General features: G+C 44.5%; 1 protein-coding gene and 1 long non-coding RNA gene across 2 annotated transcripts in view; one reads left to right on the forward strand and one right to left on the reverse strand.

The window, feature by feature from the left end:
- PPP1R16B (protein phosphatase 1 regulatory subunit 16B) overlaps positions 1 to 18215 on the forward strand; it is a 73529-nt gene that overhangs the window by 41995 nt on the left and 13319 nt on the right. The window contains exons 5-9 of the mRNA XM_088480622.1: positions 3140 to 3243; positions 3380 to 3504; positions 10262 to 10387; positions 10540 to 10615; positions 11976 to 12105. Coding sequence (XP_088336748.1) covers positions 3140 to 3243; positions 3380 to 3504; positions 10262 to 10387; positions 10540 to 10615; positions 11976 to 12105 — 561 coding nt within the window. The remainder of the gene's footprint in view (positions 1 to 3139; positions 3244 to 3379; positions 3505 to 10261; positions 10388 to 10539; positions 10616 to 11975; positions 12106 to 18215) is intronic.
- Positions 1 to 18215, reverse strand: part of LOC148514906 (uncharacterized) — a 54900-nt gene that overhangs the window by 20493 nt on the left and 16192 nt on the right. The gene's annotated exons all lie outside the window — the stretch shown is intronic.

Raw genomic sequence — 18215 nt, forward strand, 5'->3', positions numbered from 1 at the left:
AACGATATATAGGTCGGTCGGTACACACTTAACGATCCAGTGTCCATCCGCCCAATACATCGTTCACATGCACCATTCACCCGCCTGACATCGGCAGCTGGGTTGCTCCATCCAGCATGCATGCACGGCCGATGGAACTAAACCAATGTTGCCGCTTGGGTGCGCGCATAGTGCATACACACTAGACTATCCAGATGATATGCCGGTTCAATTCGCCATATTGTCCGAGAAATTGTCTAGTGCATACCCTACATTAAACTGCACTGTTCTGAAGGCACAGGCTGATATGTACCAGTAGGGGGCAGGCAGAGCTCCAACAGTAGAGCAGTGAGTCGAGGATCAACTGTCACACTGCACCTGCACTGACAGTCACTAATTTCTTCTAAGCACATTTTCATTTGCCATGGTCTCAATTTTTGGAGATTTCTGCTCTGCACTGATTTCTGTTCTACAGTGATTTCTGAAACCGCAGTGATTTGTGAAGCTATACTGATTCTGTCCTGTAAGTCACTCTACTCCTGACATACCCCATTCCAAACAGTCAGAGAATAAGCCTGCCTGTCATTTATTACTAAATTGCATTGTTATGCAGGTGTGAATGACTTCTGTGTTCCTTGTCAAAGCATTCCCCCTTTAGTATACCACATTCAAACTTAGGGGCCCATTTATCAACGAGTTTATCATACGCAATGAGTTTTAAAACTCATTGCCTATGGTAATGGTGCTCCAGCCAATCTACTTCATTCACTGTTAAAGCACAACCAAAGACAGAAGTTTCAGAATAGCCATGCCACCAAAACAAAAATCTGATCCAGTCTGGGTCGCAGCTTCTCAGCTGTTTGAAGTAAAAGAGAGGCAAGACGTGAGGATACCTCAGAGGAAGTACAAGAACGATTGGCAGCTCAACAAGAAAGACAAGCAGCCACACGAGAGAGAGATCAATGCAAGGCTAGCTCACCAATCTTCTGATGCTGCTATACATGCAGCATCCAGGGCCATGGAGTTTCCAGCTGCAGGACAGTTTCGACAATCTGCTAATGTTGCAAGAACTGCTGTTCATAGATTAAAACCATGACAAGACTTTAAAAATGCTGCATTTCCTTATGATGCAAATATCCTGTATGGGATGCTCTCTAAGGTACATTTTGGGAACATGTCCAGGCAATGCATGTACTGCAGTGCTAAGACATCTGGCAGAGAAGCACCTGGTATGTGTTGTTGTGGTGGCAAGGTACAACTGCCATCTCTCTTGGACCCACTTGAGCAACTTAAGTCTCTGTTTGCTGGAACACACAATAAATCAAAAGTGTTTTTCTCAGACATTCGAAAAATATAACTCTGCTCTCCAAATGACATCCTTTGGAGCAACAGGTCCAGTTGATGAGTCAACATTTATGTAAGGACAATTTAAAGTTCAGGGTCAAGTCTACCATTGTGTAAGATCACTTCTGTCACTTTGCAATGAGAATCATAATTTATTTAATTGGAGATGGGAACCAGGAAAGACGATGTGAAAATATTCCTGACATTGATTTCCACATAGTCTTTCAGTTACAGGAAATGTTTCATGCTACCAAGAACTACATCAATAGCTTTAAGAATGCCTTAGAAAAAATGATATCAGATAATCTTAGATAGGAATGGGGTTATAGGCGAGGTCATTGTAAAAAATGAAGGCTGTAGATGGACTTGAAGGTCCATTCTTCAACCTGGGCAATGCCGGGTATCCCAGCTAGTTTGTAATGTAATAATACATTGAAGTACATTTCTGGTATCTATCAAGATGCCGCAATTACTCTTAATGCAGTGAGCAGCGCTCGGCTCCTATCTCGTAACCAAATAAATAGTATGTGCTTTGTATTTAACAACAAGCAATGTCTGCGATTTTTCAGTTGTGATGGGCAAACTCGTCAGGTAATCCTAGCGCCCAGCTGAGTTGTGAGTAGTAATGCCCTGACGAGAAGCCGGCATCTGGGACATTACCCCCAATGCAGTAGTGCAGCTCTGCCTCCTGGCCCTGCTCTCTGCCTCCTCCCTACCACTCTCCGCCCCCTCCCTCCTGCTCACTGCCTCGTCCCTCTCACTCTCCGTCCCCTCCCTCCTGCTCACCGCCCCGTCCCTCTAACTCTCTGCCCCCTCCCTCCTGCTCACTGCCCCGTCCCTCTCTCTGCCCCCTCCCTCCTGCTCACTGCCCCGTCCCTCTCTCTGCCCCTCCCTCCTGCTGATCCTCTTCACCCGTTAGCAATATCATCCATTATAAAGAAAAAAAAGCTGCCAGGTAAAATGACACTACTGCTCAATGAACTGTAAGGTCGTGTTAAATACCGCTGCAAGCAGGAGCTATATTCCGCCCATCTTTTATTTTAATGTTAAATGGGGCCTTTAGTTTTTTTAAAATGTTTGGTTTTGTGTTTTACACTTAACAATGTATAAAAAATGTTGTTGACATTCCACAACACAAATAGACAGTTAATAAGCCAAATTAGCAGACTATGGCCCTCATTCAGAGCCGTTCGCTATTTGCGGTCGTTCGTTTAAAAACAAGGGGTGGCTATTCAAATGATCCGTACGCACATTGTAGTCTGTTCACACCTCTAAGTCTGAACGAGCGAGCAAAACATACGCTCGTTTATTTGTTAAAAACGCCCCCTTGCCGCTCGCATCCTACGTCATGTCCGCTATTTATTAGATTAATCGAGTACATCGACCAGCGTATGACCTGCTCGCTATTCTTGTGGTTGGTGTTTGCTACCACAAATTTGCGAGCAGTTCTGGCTATAAAATAACCCAGTGACGTGAACAATGACGCTGCTGTTTTAAATATACACACCCATAAAACGCCCGTTTTGACCTTTAAGCACGCCTGCGTTCGGATCTCCACTCCCCATTTTCAAGCACCTTCCCCTGTTACCACCCACATACGCCTCATTCTGTCATTCAAAATAGCAGGCACTCGCTATATTGCGTACCAACGATTTTTGGCCGCACTGACTGGTTCGCGCATGCGTACTAAAAACCATACGCATGCGCAGATGTGCAAACATCGCTCGGAACGAGCGTACTGCCGCTAACGAGCGGCTCTGAATGAGGGCCTATATTTCTAATACTGTATTTCATAGTGATTCTTTCCCTTCTACAGCGGTGCAGATCTGCTGGCAGTAAATGCAGATGGTAACATGGTGTATGACCTATGTGAGGATGAAGCTACACTGAATGTCATAGAGAGTTGTATGACCTACAAAGGTGAGAGAAATCCGTGCTGTACCTCAAACCGTTACTCTAATGACTCTTAGTTAAATATTATACCGTGGGGTAATCTGTATTAACCCCAATGATTTCAATAGGATTGTACCTAATTTATGTCCACCTCTCTCTGTAGGCATCACACAAGAAATGGTTAATGAGGCCCGGCAGGCTCCAGAGTGTCACATGCTGAATGATATTAGAGCGCTGGTAGAAGCCGGACAGGACCTGAACAGAACAGACAGCCAAGGCGCTACTCTGGTGAGACATTGGTTGTGTAATATTACGCCTGCTGGATGTAGTGCCACAGAAAATGTACCACCCTCTATCCTCTCCCAGTGCATGTAGGGGTTAACTGCCACTCTCTGCTTGGTGGGAAAACATGTCATGGGTAATACTGTTTGTACTGTTTATTATTATGAAGCAAAGTAATTATAGAATATTACACATTTAAAGCAAGTTAGTCTACTCAAAATATCAAAGCACATTTATTTATGGTGGTAGGGAATTTTGAATGTAAATTCCAGTGGGGCAGGTACTGATGTGAGTGAATCAATATGGTATGGAGATATACATGGAGAAAATAAATGATGATAATAATAATAAGAATAACAAGACAAGTGCTTTTCCATAAACAACTCTTGTCACCTTGCATACACACTGCAGGTACCATACTGCCAGCTCAGGAACTACATGGACAACAATGAAATATGAGGCTAGAAACTGATATATGTCTGTGTGGACAGCATATGCAGCCAGGCATAGGAATCAGTAGATTGCTAGCCGCCTATATCTTCCCAGTGGTGTACTTGTATCACTTTCTGCTTACAGCTCAACATAAGTATTGTCTGATCAACCTTAAGGCTCTGGGCAGGGGTACAGTTACAAAGGGGTGTTTTTTCAGATGCTTTCCAAATCACCAGTTCTAAAGAGAATGATTTATTATAAGGGGGCACTAAACATTTACTGTTGCTATAGGTCATTAAGCATTGATGATGATGACATTGTTGCAGTAAACATGTACTGTACGTTTGCACTAAACATTAATTATTACTGTAAGGGAGCACTAAGTATTTATTATTACTGTAAGGGAGCACTAAGTATTTATTATTACTATAGTGGGGTACTACGCATTTATTCTTACTGTAAGGGAGCACTAAGTATTTATTATTACTGTAAGGGAGCACTAAGTATTTATTATTACTCTAAGGGAGCACTAAGTATTTATTATTACTATAGTGGGGTACTAAGTATTTATTCTTACTGTAAGGGAGCACTAAGTATTTATTATTACTGTAAGGGAGCACTAAGTATTTATTATTACTATAGTGGGGTACTAAGTATTTATTCTTACTGTAAGGGAGCACTAAGTATTTATTATTACTGTAAGGGAGCACTAAGTATTTATTATTACTGTAAGGGAGCACTAAGTATTTATTATTACTATAGTGGGGTACTACGCATTTATTCTTACTGTAAGGGGCACTAAGTATTTATTATTACTGTAAGTGAGCACTAAGTATTTATTATTACTATAGTGGGGTACTACGCATTTATTCTTACTGTAAGGGAGCACTAAGTATTTATTATTACTGTAAGGGAGCACTAAGTATTTATTATTACTGTAAGGGAGTACTAAGTATTTATTATTACTATAGTGGGGTACTAAGCATTTATTCTTACTGTAAGGGAGCAATAAGTACTTAGTATTACTGTAAGGAAGCACTAAGTATTTCTTACTATAAGGGGGTACTAAGCATTTATTATTATTCTATTTGTTTGCACTACACATTTATGAATTACTGTAAGGGGACACTAAGTATGTATTATTACTATACGGGGACATTAAACAGTTGTTATTAAGGGAACACTAAGCAGTTATTATTATTGACAGATATTCCTGCATGTTGAGAAGATCTGAAGATGTGACAGATGCCACCACGGGAGCACGCATAGTGCGTACACACTTGACGATTTGAATGATTTGCCGTTCCGATGCTGGGAGTCGGCCAAATCGTTAAAAATATCGTCTAGTGTGTAGCCTTAAGCATTTATTATTATTCTATAAGTTTGCACTAAACATTTATGAATTACTGTAAGGGTGCGCTAAGTATTCATCAGGGCTGGATTAAGGTCTGTGGGGGCCCCTGGGCAACAAATTTGTTGGGGCCCCTATCAATAAAATTATACAAGTGATATATTGCTGATGTTTTAAAAAAATATAACGTACTGTGTGTATATATATATATATATATATATATATATATATACACACACACAGTAAACAGTATATATATATATATATATACACACTAATAGCAGGACCCAGCACTCTCTGTATCCAAATGTACAGCACAGCGATACTTTGCTATAAGTTTTATATATATATCCGAGTGCCGCCTTCTTCTCTATTTATATATATATATATATATATATATATATATATATACATATATAATTTTTTTTAAACACCCAGTATATTACATTTAAAAGAAAATGCAATAAGCTGTCGTTTTAAGTGCAAATATATATAACAGTATATATATATATATATATATATATATATATATACACGCACACACAAATACATATATATATATATATATATATATATATATACACACACAATTACCTATATATACACACACAATTACCTACATACGCACACAATTACCTACATGTATACACACACACACACAGGGCCATCTCTTCCATTGGGCTTGTTGGGCAGTTGCCCAAGGGCCCGAAGCTTGTAGGGGCCCACCAACCCACCCCACTACAGCCACGGCCAGTTGGTAAATTTGTGATATTTTTATAAGACGGCTGCCAGTGCACTGTACTCTGATCTAACCTCCCCCCCCCCATCTCCCCTCCCCCCCAGTGACGAGTACTCACCTCAGTCCCAGTTTCACTTCATCCACCGGCTTCAGACCAGTCAGACAGAGGGGGTCGTTCAGACCCGCTCGTGAGCGCAGGACGCTCGCAAGCGGGTCGATGTTGCCCCACTGCGCATGCGCACGACGGAGGGAGATCCGTCGCGCGCATGCGCGAGACCCGGATAGCGACGGGCTCTCCGTCGCTCCGGGTCTCGCACCAAAGGGGGCGTGCTGTCAATGTTGATTGACAGCACGCCTCCTTTGGTGGGCGTGCCGGGGGCGTGACTGCCAGACGGAGGCGTTCCCATGGGAACGCCTACCGTCTGAAGCCGGCCCCACTGACATCACTATTGATGTCAGTGGGAGTGATTTTGGCTCTGATAGAGCCAAAATCACTCCAGGGCTTGCGGCAGCGAGACCCTACTGCAGGGTCTCCGTCGCAAGCCCGATGGTCGCGATGGCCTTAATCATCGCTACCATCATCATGGACGTTCGCAGTCCATAAGGCCGCTCCATTTTCAGGGAGGAGGGCCCTGATTCAGAGCGAGCGCTCTGGTCAGAGCGTTCGGTTCTGAATCAGGCCCAGAGTCTCTCTGCATGTGTGGGAGGTCTGATTGCCATGCAGGAGGGATTAATTTTATTGACCATTTAAATATTTTTCCCGTGAATGGGTGGGTGGAGGCCCCAGTGCATTGCTTTGCCCACAGCCCACACTGCTGTTAAGACAACCCTGCACACACACACACAATTATCTATATATACACACAATTACCTACATACACACACACACACAATTACCTACATACATATACACACACACACACACACACACACAAGTACCTATATATACACACACACAATTACCTACATACATACACACACACAACAATTGCCTCTATATACACACACACACATACACACACAATTACCTACATACATATACACACAATTGCCTATATATACACACACACAATTACCTACATACATACACACACACAACAACAATTACCTATATATATACACACACACACACACACACACACACAATCAATTACCTACATACATACACACACACACACACACAATTACCTACATACATACACACACACACAACAACAATTACCTATATACACACACACACACAATTACCTACATACACACACACACACACACACAATTACCTATATACACACACACACACAATTACCTACTTGCACACAGGCTCTCTCCTCTTCTGCTCCACGGCTGGGTGACACGCAGAAGCAGAGTAACATGACACCTTGGAGTCTGCTCTGCCTCACGCCGTCACACACTGCAGGCAGCCTGGTTGCCGGTTTGCTGCTTGGGCTCTGGTCTGATCAGCCACAGTCTCATAATCTCACGAGACTGTGACTGTAATGAAGCTTCGACGGCTTCTGAAAGGAAACAGCTGAGCTGCCGAGGAGTACCGCAGAGGAGATAGCTAAATACTGTACTCCGGGTTTTCAGTAGAAGTAGTGGCCGGAGGTAGGGGACAGTGTGTGGGTGCCCCCTGTGTGTGGGTGCCCCGGGACGACTGCCCCTATCACCCTGCCTATAATCCGGCCCTGGTATTCATTATTACTATAATGGGACACTAAGCATTTATTATTACTCTAGGGGGGTACTAAACATTTATTATTACTATAGGACTTGATTCAGAATTGTATGCCAATGCCACCGCAGCTGCAAACTTGTACACAGCTACTGAGAGAAACTATGCCGCAGACGCAGAGGAATGTATTGAGACGCCCACTTGCAGCTTTGCCAATCCAATCACTGCATATAACGATGCAGCATTGGTTGCAGATAATCGGCCTCCTGAGTAATTCTATGGCTGAGCAGAATGGACCGTGTGTAGTGAGATGCAGGAGCTATATTTAATGCGCACGGGATGGCAGACGCAGCCTGTATCACTCCCTCCAAATTGGTCGCGGCACACTGCGTTTTTGCCACCACTCCTCCATTGCTTCCCTCAAACACACCCAGATTCTCAATAACTTTGGGAATAAATCCTCACTGCAAGCGTCATAGGTAGTGTACCTTGACGCGTGCGAAATCACTAAATATCGGCATTACGTACAACTAAGCATTTATTATTACTATAGGTTGTACTAATCATTTATTAATATTATAAGTGGGCACTAAGATTATTGCTATAAGGGTACACTATTATTTTTTACTTTTTTTACCAACACTGATAGCTCTACACTTCTAGTTCTGCAAGCACCAGCATACAATAACAGTCATAGGGGCATATTCAATTAGCTGCAGGGTTTACTCCGCGGGCTAATTGCCGCGCCAGACCTATGCAGTTAGTGGGGATTCCTCGAGCGCGAGTCCCTGAGACCCCACGCACTAGTCTCCGCAGTCGGACTTTACCTCGCAGCTCATGAAGGTGCGAGGTAAAATCTGCATAAGCCACCAAATCGGGCTCGCGCGAGGGGGAAATAAACATCAATTTTGCAGTTTACGCGAGTCCCGATATTTTGCCACGGGAAAAAGGCTATTTTATTGAACAGATTTTTCCTCGCGCTGCAGGATTTTGGCCGACTAATTGAATACCTGCCACTGTCTGTCAGTTGTTGCTGGCACTTGTAGTGCCAGAAGTGATTACACTCCATTTTAAGATTTATACCTCTGAACCTACCGACCAGGAATACCAGGAGGGTCTCTGTAGGTGAGAGGGCTAGATCATATTTCTGGGCAATGCCCTAGAGCACAGGTTCTCAAACTCTGTCCTCAGGACCCCAAACAGTGCATGTTTTCCAGATCTCCTCACAGAATCACAAGAGAGATAATTAGCTCCATCTGTGGATTCTTTTAAAATGTGCCAGTTAATAATGAATACACCTGTGCACCTGCTAGATGACCTGGAAAACGTGACCTGTTTGGGGTCCTGAGGACCGAGTTTGAGAACCACTGCCCTAGAGGACTAGGGAGCTCATTCAGACCCGGATGCTAAGCTGCACTCTCACGCAGCTAAAAGGGGCCGGGTATGCAAATGCCACGATCGCACTGTCTGGTGAAAGGACGCCCTATATGCCTTAGTGAGCGACGGCAGTGAGCGCACATCGGAGTATAAAGATGCCCACCTTTCTTTCTTAGCACACGTCATCTCCAGGAAGTGTAAGATTAATCAGTGACATCGAGAGCCATCAGAGCTGCACACAGCACTTGAGGTAGACCCTACCCCACCGCAAGCACTGCGATCACTGCAGACTGATCACTCCCACTGACATCACTACTGATGTCAGTGGGGCCGGACCCAGACGGTAGGCGTTCCCATGGGAACGCCTCCGTCTGGCAGCCACACCCACCAAAGGGGGCGTGCTGTCACTCACCATCGACAGCACGCCCCATTTGGTGCGAGACCCCGAGCGACGGCTACCCCGTCGCTCGCCAGGTCTCGCGCATGCGCACGACGGAGCTCCCTCCGTCGTGCGCATGCGCATTAGGGCACCATCGACCCGCTTGCGAGCGTCCTGCGCTCGTGAGCGGGTCTGAATTAGGCCCTCAGTACGGATCGCAATTGCATCTGCGTAATCGCACGCAACTCAGCTGCGAAAATATGCTATTGCCTGCAACAGCTCAGCCAGGATAAAGAAGTCCACTGCTGCTTTCTCACATCGGTCCACCCTCGCACTTCTGCATAAGCATCGGTACCATCGAAGCACATCGGCCCTTCACACACATTTACTGCACGTCTGACCAGTCGCAGAAACTGCAAGTCTCATCGCATGCAGTGAGTACACTTGCTGCTTATGCAGTCGCAGTGGCTAATTTATGCACGCCCAAATGGACAGGCACGCCTGCGTTTCTCGACCACTCCCCCATCACCACCACCACCAAACGCTGACAGCCTGTCATATACACTACAATGAATTCCTATGTGCATACGTAATCACAGTGCGATGCATATGCATGCGCAATGGCTAACAATTGCGATCGCTGGTGAATCAGGCCCATAGATTTTACGCACCACTGGGGCATGGGCTGAAGTGAATGACTAATAAGGTTCTTTGTAAAACCTTGAGTAACAAGTGTGTGCTGTATAAATAACTGTTAATAAAATAAATGAATAATACTAGAGTAGGATACAAACTCTGCTTTCTACTCTGCAGCTTCATATTGCTGCCTCTAGGGGCTTCGCAGAAGTGACAGAGACTTTACTTGAAAACGGGGCTCATGTGGATGTGAAAGATTTTGACTTATGGGAACCTTTGCACGCTGCATCCTTTTGGGGTCAGGTAAGAACACGACCAGTTCAGACTGTGACAATAGCTGAAATCTTGCTATCTTTATATTGGCTTGTAGATAGCCTAACTGTGGTGCATCCCTGGTGAATGTAGTTCCTGTCCTATGTTCTTCATCACTTTCCTCCATTTGGAATATTTTGCAGATCTATGTGGCTGAGATCTTGGTCTCACATGGTGCCAGTCTTAGCAGCAAGACTTCTTTGGAGGAAACTCCTCTTGGTGAGTCAGGCCTTCCAATCCTATCTTCAGTACACTCTATGCATATCAACCTTGGGCATCTGCGTCTCATTTAAGTGTCTACTGCTTACCTACTAACTTGTCACCTATCTAGGTGACAGGTCCTCTGAACACTCTGTAAATTTACCAGACACCAATCTCTCAGTGCTTGCTCTCACATCTTCTTCAGCCACAAAACATGGCACCCATGGCCTGGTTATTTGTACTTAAAGTGTATGTCTTATCATTTATCACAGTGATTCCCGGCATTTGTCTGGTTGCCACCTCCTTCATTTTATAAATGTGTTACAGCGCCCCTGCTCATTTATGCTATTGCTCAGAACAAATTGTTACAAATAGTGTTACAGAGAGGCCTATTTGTCAGGATGCCACATTGAAAAAGTGGTAACAAAAAGAAATACTACAAAAAAAAATAGAATCTTATCTCTCAAGTTGTTTCTATGGTGGGTATATAGCTATGCTTCAACTCTTCATCAGACAGTGATTACATCGTCCTGACTTCTCATGTCCCACTCCATTTCTTTATTTGCGCCGTTGACTCATCCGCGATGTAACAAACATAAGCTTATATATCCATAAGCTCATATATTATATGCACAATGTGCAAACTCTCTTTATTCTTGGTTGCTCTTGCAGCTATATTGTGTTTTTCACTTCAGGGAGAGAGAGAAAGCGAGAGAGAGAGAGATTGCTTAATAAGTAAATAATATAAGGGGTGTGTTATTTTGTCTTTTGTGAGAACTATTTCACAATTTTTTAAGTGTTCATTTTAATAGTAAGAAAGCACATAAGATGCTTCTATTCCAAGTATGTGCTTCCAGCTGCCCCATTATCTCTTAGCACCCACCTAGGGCAATCCAGTAGCCCAAGGGGCAATACAGCCCACTTTGGGAATCACTGATTTAGCATTTATACATAAGATAATTCTTCATGGTATGTGTGTAGGATTAAGAACATTACAGCGGCGGATTGAGCAATGGAAATACTTACCCGGGTCAGATTATGATCTAGAGCTAGGTAGCTGTAGGCCAATTCCACAGAGACTACGAAGAAGCAGGTGAGGGCTAATTCCAGCAGAAGCTGCAGATAAAATGTATTGTACTGCCGGAAATGACAATATACTTCTGCAGGTGAAAGTTTTGTATGATCAGATTCCACAAACATGTGAAAACATGAAAGCTACATCCAATGCTGAAAGACTAGAAAACTGTTGTGGTTTCGTATCACACAAACATTTAATACCATTGTTTTGTCACACCTAGAATCCACTTCTGTTGTTTTATATGTGCATCTGTCCCACAACCTCTGCAAGTCATCAGTGTATATATACTTCTGTCCCCAGATCTATGTGAGGACGATGAGCTTCGTTCTTTGCTCCTGGAGCTGAAGCACAAACATGACCTGATTATGAAGTCTCAGCAGAAGAACAAGTCCTCTCTGAGCCGCCGGAGCTCCAGTACTGGGAGTCATGGGTCAGTATTAAAGTTATATTAGAGGCTCCCGCAGTAATAACCAGAAGTCTGCATTTTAGGAAAATACAGTAAGTGTGAGTTAAAGAAAAAAGGGAATTGTCATGGGAAAACATATGGGAGCCCCAGTTCTTATTGGGAATACAATTAAAAGTTATTGATAAAATTAGGGGTCTAGATCACTTGAGCAGCATGGTGGTACAGTGGTTACTTTCGCTGGCTCACAGCACTGGGTCATGGGTTCAATTCCTTCAAGGCCTTATCTGTGTGAGCTTTGTATGTTCTACCTGTGCTTGCATGGGATTACTGTAGGTTCTTTGGTTTCCTCCTACAAAGTCCAAAAGTACTTGTAGCTTAATTTGCTTTTGATTTTGCTATTGAATTTATTTTTTTATATATGTGTGCGGTAGAGAACTTAGGGCCTGATTCAGGCCCGTTCGCGAGCGGGTCGATGTTTGGTCACTGCGCATGCGCACGCCGGAGCCGGCTCCGACATGCGCATGCGCGAGACCCGGCCAGCAACGGGCGCTCCGTCTCTCGCACTAAAAGGGGACGGCTGTCGATTTTGATCGACAGCTCGCACCATTTTGGAGGCGTCGCCGGGGGGTGGCTTCACAAACGGAGGCGTTCCCAAGCAAACGCCTGCCGTTTGTGGACGGCCCCACTGACATCACCAGTGATGTCAGTGGGAGAGCTTCCGGCTCTATTAAAGCCAGAAGCTCTCTGGGGCTTGCGGCCACGAGACCCTACCATAAGGATCTCGTCGCAAGTCCGATTGTTATCGCGACCATCATCCTGGCCGCTCACAATAGCTGTGGGAGGGACTCTACTGCATACCGGCGATAATTTAGCCAGTATGTACCTATGCGAGCGGCCAGGAGTCCGCACAAAAAAAAAAAAAATGCCCTGATTCAGAGCGTCCGGCTCTGAATCAGATTGTAATCCCCAATGTGATAGGGACTGATGTGAATGATTACCCTTTGCAAATATGTAAAGTCCTCAGGGCCTGATTCAGAGCCGCTCGTAAGCGGCCGCTCGTTCGCTCCGAGCTATGTTCGCACAACTGCGCATGCGTATGGGTCGTAATGCGCATGCGCCAACCAGTCAGTGCGATCAGAAATCGAGCGCTCGCCAAATAGCGAGTGCCTGCTAATATGAGTGACAGGATGAGGTGTTTGTGGGTGATAACAGGGGAAGGTGCTTGAAAACGGGGAGTGGAGATCCGAACGCAGGCATGCCAAACGGTCAAAACAGCCGTTTTAAGGGTGTGCATAATTAACAAAGCAGCATCATCGACCACGTCACTTGGTTGTCTCTTAGCCTGAACTGTTCGCATGATTGCGGTAGGATAAACCTACCACAAGCACTGTGAGCAGTTCAGATGCCTTTCGATGTATTCGATTAATCAAATAAATAGCGGAGATGACGTAGGATGCGAGCGGCCAGGGAGCGTCTTTACAAAATAGCGAGCGCATGTTTCGTTCGCTCACTCAGACATAGAGGCGTCAACAGACCGCAAAGAGCGAGCGCTCAATTTAAATAGCCGGCCCCTTTTTCTGACCGAGCGAGCGCAAATAGCGTGCAGCTCTGAATCAGGCCCTCAGTCTTATTGCTATAAAAATTAAATAATTATTATTTCTAGTACCCAATCAGTGAATGCACTCTAGCAAGGTGTTTGGGATACTCCTATTTAAGCATACATGAGTTCAACATTAGTCTAAGAGATTTAAAATATGCCAATTGTGGGGGTCACAAATGTCTAAACATGATAACCATTGTGCTGGATAATTTATCATGGGTCATTACAGAGACCAATGAAGTGAGCATGAATGAGTACAGAGATGAGTGAGGGGAACATGGATCACTTAGAGATGTGTGAAAGGAACATGGATTAGTATAGAGACAGGTGAGGGGAACATGGATCAGTCAGACATGAGTGAGGGGAACATGGATCAGTCAGACATGAGTGAGGGGAACATGGATCAGTCAGACATGAGTGAGGGGAACATGGATCAGTCAGACATGAGTGAGGGGAACATGGATCAATCAGACATGACTGAAGGGAACATGGATCAGTCAGACATGAGTGAGGGGAACATGGATCAGTCAGACATGAGTGAGGTAACATGGATAAGTACAGAGACAGGTGAGGGGAACATGGATCAGTATGCACAGTGGAAAGTGGAACAGAACTGAGACAAAAGATGGCAACATGGATCAATTGAGAAATAAGTAAAGGCAGGTCAGGAGCAGACATGTCGTTGACATTTGTTTCTGCATAGACAGGACCTCACTTATGAGGCACAAAATCTTTTTGGTGGTGCATGCCTTGATCTTGATGCACATGCATCTATATTGAAGCAAAAACATCTGAGATTGCAGAGCAAGATGTCCGTGTTTGCGGAGGAGCTGAACAATTGGAGAAATTAGAGAAAGTCAGGGTGTGGAATGGTTTTCACTTTTTGGTAATGATTTTTTAAATAAAAAAAAAAAGAGTCATGAAGGCACATTTCTAGGGGGATCCTTTGCTTTACAGAAAGTCGCACAGGTATTTTCAATCATCAACAACACTTGAATTTTGTCCCTGCTCTGAACTAAAAGAAATCTGGAACAATCAAATCCATTTTTAATATATTCTTTATTAAGAGTTTTGTATAACAACATGGCAGAGAATGGGTCACACCGCAGTAAGTTGGGACACAGAATAACACTGTTACAGTTTTGTGATAAGAAAGAGCATAAGTAATACAGGGTCATGGAAAAAGAAGAAAACACATGAAATATGTATGGCTACCTAGGGTAGGACAGAGGGAAAAACAATAGGGAGGGGGTGGAAGGAGGGAGGAGATTGAATGCAGAGTAAGAATAAAATATTTTAATATAACGCGTCTAGGATGGGATGTACAGTACTAAGCATCGCCACTTATCGGATACATATCAGGTACATACCAGCAGTTGCGTCACAAGGGGTGTGACACTAAAGTGCCGACTCCCCCTCAGTGACAGGAGCCGGGTTCTGCACTGTAACATTACGTGTAGCACTCGGCTCCTGACACAGTGAGGGAGCCAGCACTATCCGCAGAGTGGTCCCCGGGTGCAGGCCGCACCTCCAGGACCCCCCCTTCCACCAGAGTTCTCCACAGGAGCTGTTACGTGGTTCGAGCCACAATTCCTCACCCCACCTGTGAGGCCACACCCCCATCCACGAGGCCAAGCCCCCCCTTTTTTTGCTGGGAGGGACGCTACTGCATACTGGCGATAATTTAGCCAGTATGTACCTAAAAAAATGCAAAGGATAGCTCTGTCAGTAAGAGCTGTCCTTTGCAATAGAGGAACTTCTGGGTTTATAACTAAGAAGTCCTACCGATGTTCTTCCGCATATGCTGCTTCCAGCAGTGATTGTATCATATGCTGTATTTGCAAATGCATATAAAACTTAGGGGTCTATTTACTAAGCAGTGTTAGGAGACCGAGTGAAAAGTGATAAGGTGCCAGCCAATCAGCTCCCAACTGTCATTTTTCAAACACAGCCTGTGAGATGGCAGTTAGGAGCTGATTGGCTGGCACCTTATCACTTTTCACTCTGTCTCCTAACACTGTTTAGTAAATAGGCCCCTTAGCATTGAGAATAGAAAACTTAAAAGAAAGGTCTTGGAAAAAGTATAAATGTCTTCCAGGATCAAAAATATCTCTAATGGTTGTGATACCATTATCTCTTAAATGCCGAAAGATAACATTATCTAATCCAGGGCTGAAAAGCGAGTTACCCCAAAATGTGATGAATTATGGCATCTACCCAATACACAATTTATAAAGAGCTAAAAAAAATAGGTATCCTGAAACAGCACATGTGTAAAACAAGAGGACGGGGGAAGAGCCTTAGGTTCATGAAGACACGTGTCTGGGAAATAAGTATAAGAATAAGGCTTAATAAGAATATGGCTTCTTATGACTTATGCGTGTCAGACTCTTACTCAGTAACCGATCTAAAATATATCGAAAAAATACAACATTAGTAAATGCCTTTATGTTTGGAACACACAAACCTCCCTCCTGTCTGCCTAAACATAGTTTGGCTTGAGCTATACACAGAGATTGCTAAATCTGTGGCCACACCCCCTCCACATTTTTTTTTTTTTAAAGTACTGTGTGCGGGGGAAGGAGGCGGATTTGTCCCCCTCAGCCAGGGGGGCAGATCCAGATGGGGGACAATCAGTGCGATCGTCACCCCCGAAATACTTACAGGGAGAGAGAGGACAATCCGCAGCCCAGTGCACAGCAGCGTGTGCTGGGTTGAGGAGAGAGACTGCTGCCACTGAGCAGCAGCAGTCTCCTCTCTCACTCTGTCTTATGTGCTTCTAACTCAGGCACCCAACAGGCCCCTTTGGCTGGCCCAGGCCCGGGTAAGTAGTACCCACTCCCCCTCTACTCTCATAACCGGCAAAAGCCAAACTTTGCCAATAACATTACAATAAAAGAAATTGAGTTATCAGGATCAGAAACAAAAAGCAGCATATCATCTACAGAGAGAGAGTTTTAATTCCACTCGACCATTTCTTATGCCTTTGATGCCATCTGAGACACGCAAAGCTATGGCAAGCAGTTCTAGGACCAATGCAATTAAGAGCGTTGAGAGAGGACAACCCTGTTGGGTCCTCCTCTGAACCCGGAAAGGAAATCTGTTTTAGGAGAAAAGATAATCTATATGGGAATAAGTCCAGTGAACCACTAAGAGACAGGTAAAATCTCTGTCTGTGGGGCGATGTGCTCTCCAACAATCTATCATATTTAATGGGTCAGCAAAATATTTGAACCCCAATAGAGGCTGCCTAGGGAAGCTCTTAGGATGAGAGGATTTGTCCAGGTAAGGGAGAGCCATCAAGTTAGTCACCTCCCTCAACTAATGATGAGTCCACAAGGGAATGAATATAACCGTTGAATAAAGGATTTAGAATAAGTGGTCAGGGCATAGAGATTGCAAAACACCAATGTTTCTGTCAATATGAAGACCTCCATAATAATAAATTGCCCTGCAGGGTCAGCAATAGTAGAATTAACAGCGGGATTAAAGCTCTTCCTAACCAATATGGCCACTGCCTGTGCTTTGGTATTACAAGAGCATGCAAAGATACTGAAAACCCCACTGAATTAAGTTTGAGAACCTCTGGGTCTACTTTAATAAAGCCACATCAGCACCCATTTTACTCAGGTAGAGAAGTATCTTCTTTCTCTTAATGGAGAGTTAATCCCAGCAACGTTCCAAGAGCATATTTTAATTGTGACATATTAACCTATTAACATATTAATCAGAATAGAAATGTGTATACTTAAAAAAAAACAAAAGAGAGGGGGATGAAACATGTCTCCTTGGTAGGGCACAGAATATCTAGGGGAGAGTGAAAGTCATTGAACTTCCATATATAGCATAGCAAAACCATTAACAGCTAAGAGAAAAGCGCGAAGGAGACAGCAGCAGAGTAAGGCAGCTGTAAATAGTGAAATAGAAAATCACATTGTAAAAACTGTGAAAAACAAGGCCGAGCCAGAGACCTATAGCAAAAAGTCACGGAGTGAGGCTCAGAAGTAATGTCTCGAGGACAAATAACTCAAAGGCTGCCCCATAGTCGCACACACACACTGCTCCATAGCCGCACACACAGACGCCGCCCCATAGCCGCACACACATACACTGCCCCATAGCCGCACACACACACACTGCCCCATAGCCGCACACACCTACACTGCCCCATAGCCGCGCACACACACATTGCACCATATACGCGCACACACACACTGCCCCATAGCAGCACACACACACACTTCCCCATAGCCGCACAGACACACACTGCCCCATAGCAGCACACACATACACTGCCCCATAGCCGCACACACACACTGCCCTATAGCCACACACACACACTGCCCCATAGCCACACACACACACTGCCCCATAGCCACACACACACACATGGCCCTCATAGCCACATGCATACACACACTGCCCCATAGCCGCATACATACACACACTGCCCCTATACAGTAGCTGCACGCACAAACACACACACTGCCTTACTGACACAGACACCCCTTACTGTGACGGGCACCCCTTGCTG

This window comes from Taudactylus pleione, unplaced genomic scaffold, assembly GCF_031769625.1.
Source record: "Taudactylus pleione unplaced genomic scaffold, aTauple2 ptg000256l, whole genome shotgun sequence".
In the NCBI taxonomy this organism is placed as follows: Eukaryota; Metazoa; Chordata; class Amphibia; order Anura; family Myobatrachidae; genus Taudactylus; species Taudactylus pleione.